This window comes from Micropterus dolomieu, linkage group LG06 (genome assembly GCF_021292245.1).
Source record: "Micropterus dolomieu isolate WLL.071019.BEF.003 ecotype Adirondacks linkage group LG06, ASM2129224v1, whole genome shotgun sequence".
Taxonomy (NCBI): Eukaryota; Metazoa; Chordata; class Actinopteri; order Centrarchiformes; family Centrarchidae; genus Micropterus; species Micropterus dolomieu.
The window spans coordinates 10,943,327-10,956,455 of record NC_060155.1 but is presented as its reverse complement, the minus strand read 5'-3'; the positions used below and the strand labels follow the sequence as shown (position 1 = coordinate 10,956,455).

The window sequence follows — 13,129 nt, the reverse complement described above, 5'->3', positions numbered from 1 at the left end:
AACATAGGGTCAGAGTTGGACATATTTACCCACTGTTTTCATACATAGTCTCCTCCCAACATATCTGTTGTCATGTTGTGTATTGATTAGCATAAGTAAAATATTATCCAGTTGGCTTTTCTCATAAGAGACATTGTGACTTGTCAAACACAGGGGTAATTAATAACATTTATAATGGCTGCATTTTTATCTACATGTGTCAGCTGCAGGGCTCTGGTATTGTGCATGCTGGCTCACTACTAGAACATTTAATTGGAATGACGCCATCGTTAACATTATTAGTTCCACCTGTGCTTTCCTTGCTATGACAAACCGAAGTGTCTGCTGTGTGAACGGTCTAACTCATTCTAAAAATTTCAGATCTTTGATGTCTGCTGCCTCCGATTAGACTCATTTGCATGTATTGGCTATTTAAAATTAAAACAGCTTAAATATTGCAGTTGTAGTTGCTGCTGCTATGTGGCTTCAGACACAACCCCATTTTATTAGGTTTCAGGCATAACTGGGTCTGTGTCACCTGTTTTGCCCTTGAATGGATTCTATTTTTGTAATCTTGAGCTCTCCAACAGTAATATGCAAAGACATAAAATTGCTTTATAAAGTTATAGTAGCTTTCATGGTGGCAGGCATTTGTGAGCAATTGCTGGTTTTATGTGTGACATTATCAAAAAAATCCCCTTTACTGGTAATTACTACATATACCAGTTGAGTTTTTTAGTGGTGTATGTACAGTTGGGTAATTTTACATTGCAGTATAATAAGGAACTCTCCTAACATGTAAAATTGGTCATGTTGTGTAGGTTTAACTGAAAAATTATTCAGTCTTATGATATTGGATTGATACAACATTGCAAACCAGCTGGTAACAACTGAAACGATCAAATCATCTTCTCCGTGTTATATTTTTCAATACTAAATCACTTATGGCTGTAAAGCAATGTGTGTACAGTGTTAATCCAAATATTCCCAAGCCCTTGCAAAAGCCCACCAAAAACAGCATTAAAGAGAAAACCAACTTAACATCAATTTCTGCACACTGCAACCTCTTGCAGTATACCGCCTGCTGCTGTGCTGGAGGTCACACACTCCCTTTCACAGTGAATGCCTACAGAGGCTATGCTTGTTGTTGAATTATTAAGCACAAAGGTGGTGAGGGTAGGAGGTTTCAGGTGCTCTCATTGATCACATTCCCTGAAAGCAGCTGCAGTTTTTAGCACAGGCTCCAAAGATGATTGGGTAAAAATGTCTCAATATAAATATTCATGAATGTAGTTTGTCCCATTCATTTATGTTTTTTAGTTGGGGGTTGGGGCCTGAATGTATTCTGTGTGCAGCAGTGAAACTCCACACGTTACTATATCACATAATTTTCTACACTCTATAACTTATCTTTTGAATGCTGAAAGAATCCCTCAAAAATAAAGGGATAGTATGTAATCCAATCTGTTTCATTGGGCTGCAAGGCCTCAATTTGTACCACTGACATTCTTTCTGCTGTGCAAAAATATCAGATGGATATGCTGAAAATAATCTGGATCCACCTCTGCAAAAGAGCCACACAGTCGTTATTTTCATATTCATGCGAAAATGTCTGTTAGATGTGAAGAAAGGCCAATCCTCATGGAAAAGAGTTTTTGACTTCTATCACTCGCCCGTCTCACAGAACAGATACGCTTCCATTTTATCAAATATATCAACCTACACTGACTCCCAGAAACATGAGCCTTCCCTGGAACCCCTGCTTTGAGTATTTTTTCTCTGCCGCACTTACTGAAGTGTAATCTCCACAGACAACTGTCTAAACCACACAAATCTCATATGTTTTGAACTTACTAATGGTATCTGTAATGGCTGATCAAGTCTCCCAGTGTCACTATGAGCTTTCTGGTTTTACTATAGGCACTAGTGAAGGGCAATGAAAATCAATAAATCAACAAATGTGTCAGTAGCACTTAAGCGCTATATATCTTGCTTCTAATGGGACTAGATTCCCAAGTAAAAGTCTAAAGCCATGCTAGTGGCTCTGTGAGGTTGTACTACGTTGTAGAGCACAGTGTTGCTTTGAGCTAAATGCTAACATCAGCAATGCTACCCTGCTCAGAATAATATTGCTAGCATGTTGATGTTTTCAATGGAGCTGTAGATGGTGGCCCAGCACCAGGGGGCGATGGAGAGGGGTTATGGATGAACTGTGCTCCATTAGGACAGAAAGGGTCAAGTCATGTTGACGTGTAGCAGCTATAATGTTTACTATCTTAGTTTACCACTAAACACAAAGTACAGCTGAGGCTGATGCGAAAGTAATAAACCAGTAGTAGTGGACCTGAAAATATGACCTGATGATGGCGTGATGATGGTCCTTGTGCACATGCAGAAGATAATGGCGACCAACAGAAAAACAGCTCCATAGCGCTACTGGATGTATGAAGCTCCACAGGGAACCTTTAACTATGACAACATTTGCTTCACTTGCTGATATCTTATACTTAAGCTAATGACGGCTATTTTAGGAATCATAAGGAAGTGAATGGATGAAGGGTAAGCTGCAACTCTAGAATCACTGCACATGTGATCTGCTTGGCACTAATGATTGTTATTAAGAACAGCTGTGTGCCTGATAATTCACAACAATAGAAAAAAAAGCCTACCTCCTTCAACAAAGCTCTGTGTCAGACTATAATTTACTATACAATGTTGAAATATGTTCTGTTGGTCATTTGTTTTGACTTTACATCTTGAATAGCAATGGTGCTGGCACGTTGTGCTTGTTTGGAAAGCCCATCTTAAATGACCTTAGCACGTGTTAGTGAAAGAATTGATTGTCTCTAGTGAGTGGTTCTGTAAAAAATCTTTGTCACAGGCTCATTGCTTTTGTTTGTCTAACAATAGACAAAACTCAAAGCCCAATCAATTTTTGTACAATCAAAAGAAACCTCCTCCAGAAACCTCCTAACCAGGAGGCCTTTATAAGAATAAATACGTTTTCAAAGTGTTGAGATGAAAGAAAAAATAATTTAGAGAAACAAAGACTTTGTTCTTCTTTTCCTACATCCCTTAGCACACTGCAGTTTGCATGACAAATGTGAAAATACAACCATTCAAAAAAGAAGCCACTTGGGCTTCTTTTAACAACTATAAATAAAGACGTGATGATGAGTCAAGTGCCACGAAGTACAATAAATCAATGTATCTGCCAACCAAAACAAAATAGTCTCATTTCACCTGCTGTCATTACCAAGTGGGCCAACACGCTGGGTTAATAGCACAGGTCAGGCCCAAAGTAACTCCTGGGCACAGAGCCAACTGGGAAGTTGGAGCAGCCTTGTAATTTTCTATGGCTGGAAACTTTGTGGTGAGGCAGACAGCGAATATTCTCAGTTCCATTCACTCTCGATCCTTGGCAAAATAGCTTAATCTCTTATCAATAGGAACTTGAAAGGAATCTATTGAGATTTGTGAGCCAAACATGTTGAATCACATTGATTAAAGTTGTTACTTACAAAACAAATATCCAAAAGATTAGTAAATAATAAAAAGCACATTAATCTGTTGATTATTTTAACAGTTAATTGTTTAGCCTATAGAATGTCCAAAAATTCTTCAAATGTCTTGCCTTGTCCAACAAAAAGTCAAAAAATATAAAAGATATTCAATGTACAATGATATAAACAGAGAGAAGCAGTAAATTCTTACATTGGACAAGCTGGAACTGGCAAAGTTTTTGGCAAAGGTAAATTACTTAAACAATTTATCAGTTAAGGAAAAGTAATGTAGCAGTGATACTTTAGAGTAGCAAAAATATTTAAATGTAAATACTGGCACTGGTGAGTGCAAAAAGAGAGGATATTAATATAAGTTTATAAAGAGAGTATTGCCTTGAAATAGATTTGCCAAACTACTAGCCTGAGAATATTGCCAATACATATAAATGAGATACAGTTGACAGTAGTGATAAATATGGTGAAGGCACTGACCTGAGTTGCAACTGTATGTGACTTCCAACATAAATACAGCACATAAGTTACAAACCAGGCTTAAAATGGAGCAAAAATATTGAACATACAGAAGCAGAGCAGAAAAGTGGTTTGAAGACACTTTGACTTTTTCTACAAAAAAAGGGTCACTATTGGAATCCTTTCTAACAAACAAAAACAAACAAAAATTCATGCTGATCACAGTTGCTGCCCCCCCCCCCAAAAAAAAAGATTACAATACACATTTTGTTTGATACAATAATAGCTGGGCCCTCTCCCTTAATCTACAATTCTTACAATTTGTAAGAATAAAGAGTCTAAAGATAGAGAGTGTCATATATTGTGTACAGATTTCAAAGTCCTCTGAGATAAACTTGTGATTTTGGACTATAAACTTGTTGTAGCTGCACCAGATTACAAGCAACTCCTGTCTTTCTGTCTGAACAACCCTGTGTCATCAGCAAACCTAGGTAGTTTGACAGAGAGCTTATTGGAGTTGCAGAGGAGACAGCTCATAGACTACCCCACATTCAAAACAATCCTGGCACGTGTACTTGAGCTGTCGTGATGTGAGAAATACAGGTATAGTGGCAAATTCAATATGTCCTTATTGACTTTTTCATATGTGAATGGATTAGGACGATATTCTTAAAGATGTTTTAACTGCAGAGGTCAGAGTAACAGGACTTTTTAGGTAGTGAACTTACAACAGGATGAGAACCAAAAAGCAAATAGCTTGTGATTGGAAATATACACAGAATATGCACATTTGTTTGCTTTTTATTCCTTGTCAAATATCAGAGTTCAGGACTTTTTCAACTCTGCACTTTTGAACAGAATTGAAAATGGATCATCAATCAACATTCCCTGAACAACCCCTAAGTAAATAATTTAACTCATAAAATCCCAAATTTTGTCTCATGGAGGTATTTTTTCCCCGACTAAAATGACAAACTCCAATGGCCGCAAGGTTGAGCAGGCCAGTGACAGAGCGAGGTAAAAACATGAGCCTCCAGCTGTCTGCCTCTATATCTGAAGATGACAGATTTATTTGTTTTCCCTTATAGGGGTGAGCAGAGAGCACGGAGAGGAGATTAAAGATGGAATTCAGGTTGAGAGCATTTTCCTCCTCTATTCCTGTTGCCTCCAGTTCTTTGGCCTCGACTGACCTGCTCAGAGAGAAGAATGCGAAAGAAAATGAGACGACTGGAGTGTCAAACTAGAGCCGCCCTGCAGTGTACAGTGGGGCTTCACAATGCTCAACCTCTCGACAGCTGTTGTGGCAGTCATAAAATTAACGTGGGAAAAAAAAAGGAAATTAAACAACAGAGGGTAACGTAACAAGTTTTCTCCAACAGTTGCTTTGTCACTCAAGTAAAGAAAAAAAACACTCACTGGATACCCACTGGGAAAAAGAAATGTGTATCCCTTTGTGACCTAACTCATAATAAAAACAGGTCCATTTCTGCTTTGAGATGCTGCAGCTAGACTCAGAGCCTATTTTCCACACAGCAGAAAACAGGCGATAAATGGGGCTGATTGAGCAGAGGGGAATGAGAGCAGGATGCAAAATTTGGTTGTCGCCTGTGTTCCAATGACATTGCAGCCTAGACGGTGTGTAGTCAATGGCCCGGGGTCAATGTAATCATCCAGGGAGATTAGCTTGCTTTCAGGGAACACACAGGTTTTGGGGCTGATAAGCGGTACAAGGCCTGTAAAAACACGATGACTTCATTAAGCCATGGTACCACATATTCTGCAGGCTCAGCCATGATTTGCAACTGCAGCAGAGCAGCTCGTCAATAAAATACAACATTTTGGCAAGACAGATGGGGAGAAGCTTGAATCTGAGGCATGGTTTAATCTGGAGTTAGCTTCTGACAAACATAAAACTGCTCAGTAGACCTTTTTCTATTGATTGTGGTGAATTTTTAATTGCACTCTACTTAATTAACCAAATGGTTTTCCTCACGAAATAGTTTTTTGAAATGTACTATGATGTATTTGAATGATCATAGAGTGAAATGTTTAAGTAATCGTAACATCTTAGATTTATGTTTACTTTATTCTTCCTTATTATTACTTTTAAAGCATTTTTTTTTTGCAATGCCTGCTTCACAGTAAACAGAATGTAAAAAAATTGGGACCCAAGTCACAATTGCAATTATTTTGATCATTGATGAATTGGTAATTATTAGTTAATTGTTATTATTAGTTATTGTGAGAATAAACTGAATAACTTTGGAGGGTTTCACTGCTGATCAAGAAAAACAACATTTTAGGACATCAACTTGGCGTCTACTGTATTAGGATGGTGTATTTTTTTCAGTTTTTCTGATGTTTTATAGACCAAATGATTGATGATGATAATAATAATAATGAAAAGGCATTTGAATGTTAAATATATATATATATATATATATTTAAGTGAAAAAGCAACTGGACTTCTTGTTGTCTGTCTAGGCTTCTTGACATTCTTTCAAGAGTTTTAAGAATCTTAATAAACACAACATACAACAGTTTATTTGTTTAGCATTATTTGTAATAAGACAAGCTTTTAGTCTTACACAGTCAATGCTTTACTCCTGTGTGTCTTCTTGGTTCGTTTTTTTGTCAAGATAGCTTGCTATTCAACAGTCAACACTGAAATCTCAAATTTGAGACCCCCCATGACCACATTAATGTGCCATAGGTCAGCAGGAGAGTTGAATTGAATTAAATGTCATCATATTGTTCTAAAATTCGAATTAGAAGTTTTAGCAGTAGCAGATCAATACAAAAAAACCCATACAAAACAGTCTAGTCTAGTTTTACAGAAAAGCTAGCTCTGATGATAATACAGCAATGTGTTCCCTCTTGGCTTTTGATGAAAAAATATTCTAATTTGGAAAGAAAACTATTGAAAATTGTCTTTGGATTCAGAAGCATATCTGATACAGACAATAGAAGTCAGTGTCTTCTGTTAAAACACCCTTAAAGTCCTCCCTCCTCTCTTGATTCTGTGTTGCTGTGGAATGTGAGCTAAATGCCTAAATTGTATGTAAATACAAATGCTAATGTAACACCCACACTGAACGTTGGTGGCCATTCAATTTTGGGTGGGAACAACTACAGCATGCTCAGGCTGAATGTTTCTGCTGCTGCTGATGGCTCTAATTAAAATTACAAATGCTGTTGCAGTGCAAGCGAGATGCACTCTCTGAACAATATTGGTAACTCCTTAAAAAAGTTCTGATATCTGTTCTAAACAAAGCCTTTCCCGTGGGAGGTTGCAAATGACAGATGTGACAAGAATGGCGGGGGACAGAAGAAACCTTAAAAAAGATCAGTGGTTAGCTGAATGCAACCCACTCATGTCAAAGTCTGCCAATCAAATCCACAAGATGAAGTAGATAAAAAACCTTCAATAACGCTATGAGCACAAAATAAAAAAGAGAAAGAGCCTCTGGATCAAAACAGAAAGACTTCATGTCTTCAAAATAATTTTGATGCAAAACAAGATTTTAGATATTTAGTGATTAGACCCTTGTGTGTCTAATAGATATAGGATAGATATAATCAAATATTTACAAAAATGTGTATATATATATATATATTTGTACACACAAAAGTGAGTACACCCCTCACATTTTTGTAAATATTTGATTATATCTATCTTTTTGCTGTAATTTTGTAATCACTCTAAATGTGCACTAAAAATTACATGGTCAATTCGGACCCAGTTTGTTTATTTTGTTTATTTTTTCTTGTTTTTATAATAATAATAATAATAATCTTTATTTGTAGAGCTCTTTTCAAAAACAAGTTACAAAATGCTTTAACAAGTGTAAAGACAATAATACCCAAAAGACAATAATACAAAAACAATACAAGGTAAAAGCAAGAAAACATTGAAATGACTAAAATACACGTTTAAGATAAATATAAAATAAGTAAAATAGAATAAAATAAAGTCAAATAAGATCGGTAAAAGGCTCTCCTATAAAAGTATGTTTTAAGAAGGGACTTAAAAGAGTTCACTGACTCAGCCGACCTGATTTCCTCGGGCAGGCTGTTCCAGAGCCTCGGGGCCCTGACAGCAAACGCTCTGTCCCCTTTAGTTTTCAGTCGAGACTCTGGAACAGACAACAGACCTCTGCCCGAGGATCTCAAGGTACGTGCTGGTGCGTATGGGACTAAAAGGTCAGAAATATAACAAGGCGAGAGGCCATGAAGAGCTTTAAAAGTGATCTATACAATTTTAAAGTCAATTCTAAAACATACTGGGAGCCAGTGTAATGAAGCTAAAATAGGAGTAATGTGGTCATATTTCTTTGTTCTGGTTAAAAGCCTGGCAGCTGAGTTCTGGACAGTCTGGAGTCGAAAATGGTCTCGGTGTCCTTAAAAGTTAACATAGATCGAATTTTTGCTATATTTCTAAGTTGATAAAAACATGATTGAACAAGCTTTGTGGTGTGCTGCTTTTTAAATTTCACTTCTATAGGCTCAACGCAGGCTTTTTATGAAACTGACCATCATGCCTCATTATATTCAACACCAGAGAATGAATAATTTTAGCTTCAGGAAAATTAATCCAACTGAAGTATTATCTGTTATCACCAATTTAAAGTTTAACAAAGGTCCAGGTTTGGATGGACTGGAAGTAAAATTTATTAAATGGGCTGCTCATATATTAATGTACGCTCTAGCAGACCTATTTAACCTTTCTTTGTCTACTAGTGAAATACCATATGTTTGGAAATTTGCAAAAGTGATTCCCTTACATAAAAGCGGCAATTCTCTTGACCTTAATAATTATAGACCCATTTCTACCATCTATACAATTGCAAACATTTTTTGAAAAATTAATATACACTCAACTATTCTATTAGCTTACAGAACATGACATACTATTATCCTTTCAATCTGGTTTCAGACTCAATCATTCCACTACTACAGCCCTATTGAAAATTACTAATGACATATCCTATTCTGCTGACCAAGGCAAATTAACAGGTGCAATTTTTATTGAAATATCCAAGGCTTTTGACTTGGTGGATCATCATATATTACTGCAAAAATTAGAAACCATTGAACTAACTAAGAATACACTGGCAGTGCGCGTTTATTGAAAGGCATCAGTCTGATCTTTTTAATATCAAGCAAGGGGTTCCACAAGGTTCTATAATGGATCCCCTTCTCTTTTCTATTTTTATTAATGAACTCCCATCATTACTTAAAACTTCGAATATCCATTTATATGCAGATGATACAGTAATCTGTATCACTACTCACTGTTTGTGCTAAATATCTGGGGCTATGGATTGACTCTGAATTATCATATAGAAAGCATATTGATTATATATGTAACAAGACTGGCCGTTCTATTAGGGTTCTGTACAGATCAACTGTTTCACCATGAATGTAAAAAAAAAAAGGCTGGTATCTCAGTTGTTATTGACTGTTATCGATTATCGAGACGTGTATCAAAATGATTCAAGAATTGATCTGATAAAAGTTTGTGTTAAATTGAATAGTTTGTGCAGATTTATTCTTAATTGTCACTTTCAAACCCACCACTGTGTAATGTACAATCAACTGCAGTGGCTTTCTCCCGATAATAGACGACAGTTACACTGGTATCAGTTTCTTTACAAATGTATTAATTAATTAAAAAGTGACTGGAACAATCTGCCAACTTTCTTGACATCTCTGCAGTATCTTGGTTCATTTAAAAATGCTCTTATTATTCACCTTACAACAGACTGATCCTGTTAATTATCCTTAATTATTTTTACTTACTGTTATACTGTACTGTTTTACTATTAATGTTGGTGTCTAGATTTTGTGACATGTGCATGGTACATGAGTGAGTGTTTTTTTTCTTTCTATTTTTGTAATCTTAAAGTGTTTACTATTGTAAGTTTGTTTGATGTTTGCTGTATATTGTGTAGTCTATATTATTGTATGTTTTTGGTCAGGACCCCCTTGAAAACGAGATGGTACATCTCAAGGTGTTTTTATCCTAGAAATAAATTTAAAATTAATTAAATTATAAGCAACAGTAATACAAAAAAAATAACACTGGATCAAAACATCCCATTGTCTTGGGTGGTTTTCTACTCTTGGAAGTTAACCCAGTATTGCATTGGTTCTGTTTTGACACAAATTGGGTAAATGTTGCGGATACAAATAATTACTGTATACTAATAATGTTCAGAGATTGCTAAAACATCAAACTGTGTAGTACACACAGAAAACAGGGACAACATGCCAGTATTACATACATTAACACGTGACCTCAACATTGCATACCACCACTTTAATTTTTCAGCTCCATGTAAGGCTATGAAGGTTTTTTAATAGCCTTTCGTGAAGAAATGTCTTATCTAAAGTGGATTGACTTAGACCCTAAATTCAACTGCTGTAAATTCTACCCTTTTGCCCCAAATGTGGTCTCTGTTTTGACCACTGGAGAGAAGTCTTTTGACTCTGAGGGGCAGCCTAGTAAATAATAATAATAATATAATAATAATAATCTTTATTTGTAGAGCACTTTTCAAAAACAAGTTACAAAGTGCTTTAACAAGTGTAAAGACAATAATACCCAAGAGACAATAATACAAATATATAAAAATATAAACAGACCTTCTTTGTTCACATCATACTGCAATATATCTGGTTGTGAATGAACACATTTCAACCATTTACATTGTGCTGCTGTTTGGAGGCAATAATGTTGAAGATTGCTTTGGGCAGTTTTATGAGGTAGGTGTTGTCTGAGCTTATGAGATTGAGCTGTGTGATTATACACACATATGAAAGTGCAGCATTTAGTGCGTGAAAGTGAATGTTATGTAAAATAGTTTGGGCATTTTCTCTGTATTTTGTACATTCACAGTAACACAAAATGCAAAGAAAAATATCACAGAGCATCGGAAACAAGACAACAAAGTAGACACATGTGCTCATCTTTTAAAGTGTCCGTGGTCACACCAATGTAGGTAGGTAGGTTTATTGTTTCAATATAACAAGTTATAGAGTGAAACTGAGTTTAACTCCCTTCTGCTACATAGCAAGATAGACAATATACATTAATACAGAATCAATTATAAAAAATGGTAAACAGAAATGCAGGATAAGCGGTTGACGATGGATGGATGGATGGATGGATGGATGGATGGTAAACAGAAATATATATAAGGCCTATAATCAATGGAGCAGTGCTGAGGATGAATTAGAGTTTAAGAGTCTGATAGCTTGGGGGAAAAAGCTGCTCTGCAGTCTGGTGTTGTGGCAGCAGAAACCTCTATATCTCTTCCCAGAAGGCAGCAGGGTGAACAGGCTGTGGCTGGGTGGGTACTCTACTTTAGTATCCTTTGGGCTCTGCGTAGGCAACTCACCTCACTGATATCGCTGATGCTTGGGAGATGGGTACCAATGATCCTCAAGAAATATAGTCATTTCTGAGCTTTCTTCACCAGCGTGGAGATGTGAGACGACCATGTCAGGTTCTCTGTGAACCTGAAACTATTTACCTGCTCCACCTCAGCACCACTGATGTAGACAGGAGTGTGTGTCTTTATCTCCTTCTTCCTTAAACGATCAGCTCCTTCGTTTTGCTGTTGTTGAGCAGTAGGTTGTTCTCTGAGCACCACTCTACAAGATTATGAATTTCCTCCTGATATGAAGTCTCATAATTGTTTGAAATCAGGCCGATGGTGTTGTCATTCACAAACTTCACAACAGAGATCTCTCCATGTAGGGGGGATGAGTCGTGGGTGTACAGCGTGAACAGGAGTGGGCTGAGCACACAGCCCTGGGGGGCTCTCGTGTTGAGCACTAGAGTAAAGGAGGTGTGTCTGCCAATCCAAACTGACTGGAGTCTGTTTGTGAAGAAGTCCAATATCCAGTTGCAGAGTATTAAACCCAGAGTGCTGAGCTGGCTGATCAGTTTCATGGGGGAAGATTGTGTTTCTGAAATCCACAAACAGCATTCTAATGTCGGTGTTGTTTTTCTCAAGGTGTGTAAGGGCTGAGTGGAGGGAAGTGGAGCTGGTATCCTCTGTGGATCTATTGGTTCTGAAAGCAAACTGGTGAGGGTTCAGGCTGGCTGGGATTGTGTACAATGTGGACATAAAGATAAAAGCCGTGAGAAAATCAGCAGTTTCCAGCCTGCACTCAATGACTCAATGAGAGGCAATGGACCATTTGCCAACAGTAGAGGGTAGGCGTTTGATTTAGCAGCAGCCAAGTCAGCATTTTAAAAGGTTGAGCATTCATCTGCCATATGGGCTTTCATTGTCCCATTTAACTCTGTATGTATTTCAAAGCTTCATGTGAAATAAACCACCATTAATTCATACTGCCATCCAAGAATCTTAATTCGATGGCAATATCTAGAGTGCAGGTAAGGTTTACTTCACAGCAGATGATAATAATTGGACTTTTCTCATCCGAAAAATGACAAAAAAGGATGTTTGTTCAAACACAGAGAAGAAAATGTAGATTATTGTGTTTTATCTTTGTAGTGTTGGCAATTGTTTCTATCAATCATGATAACACTGTATTCTCCAGAGTAATTGCTGAGATCTGGGAACAAGGCAAGGCTGCTACAATGAAGTCTGACGGAGCAAAAGCACAAGACACTTAAACAAGCCATGGTTACGTTTATTCATTTAGCTATCCATTTAGATTACCCAAATGTTCTTACGCCCCACTGCAGAGGAAATCAGAGAATGAGTATAACTATATCCAACGAAGGTTAAAGTCAAGGGCAACTGGACTTGGTTGAAGATACTGGAAGATGTTTCGTCCCTCATCCAAAGGACTTCTTCAGTTCTGACTGACTGGCAGGGAAACTCAGCTATTTAACCTCAGTGGGGTCGTTGGCCCGGGTCATCGATACCGCTGGTTCGTTAGTGTTCCTTGTTTCTGTGACGACAGTCGTTACAGTCGTTAAGACTACCGGTGGCCAAGACTGAACGACCATCGTTGGTATCTTCACCTGAGGCCAATAGGTTACGTTTGTTGAGTTTCCTGGGAAGTGATGAAAGGACAGCATTGTAAGTGGGGGATAAGTGGTGGCGTAGACCCCCTCCCCTGTTCAATGACGGCTTCTCAACCCGGGTGTAGATGGCTTCCTTGACACCTCTTTCAAACCATCCATCTTCTCT

At 37.4% G+C, this 13,129-nt stretch overlaps 1 protein-coding gene across 6 annotated transcripts in view; it reads right to left on the bottom strand.

Annotated features, from left to right (window-relative positions):
* The window catches only part of pde1cb (phosphodiesterase 1C, calmodulin-dependent b), a 118,136-nt gene that overhangs the window by 23,963 nt on the left and 81,044 nt on the right, over nt 1-13,129 (bottom strand). Inside the window, exon 1 of one of the 6 annotated variants that reach the window (XM_046052040.1) lies at nt 30-316. The exons of 4 other annotated variants lie outside the window; for them this stretch is intronic. In XM_046052040.1, coding sequence (XP_045907996.1) covers nt 30-46 — 17 coding nt within the window. In that variant the 5' untranslated portion in view covers nt 47-316. Of the gene's footprint in view, nt 1-29; nt 317-13,129 lie in introns of those variants that run through there. One more of the 6 variants, XM_046052041.1, reaches the window with a different exon arrangement.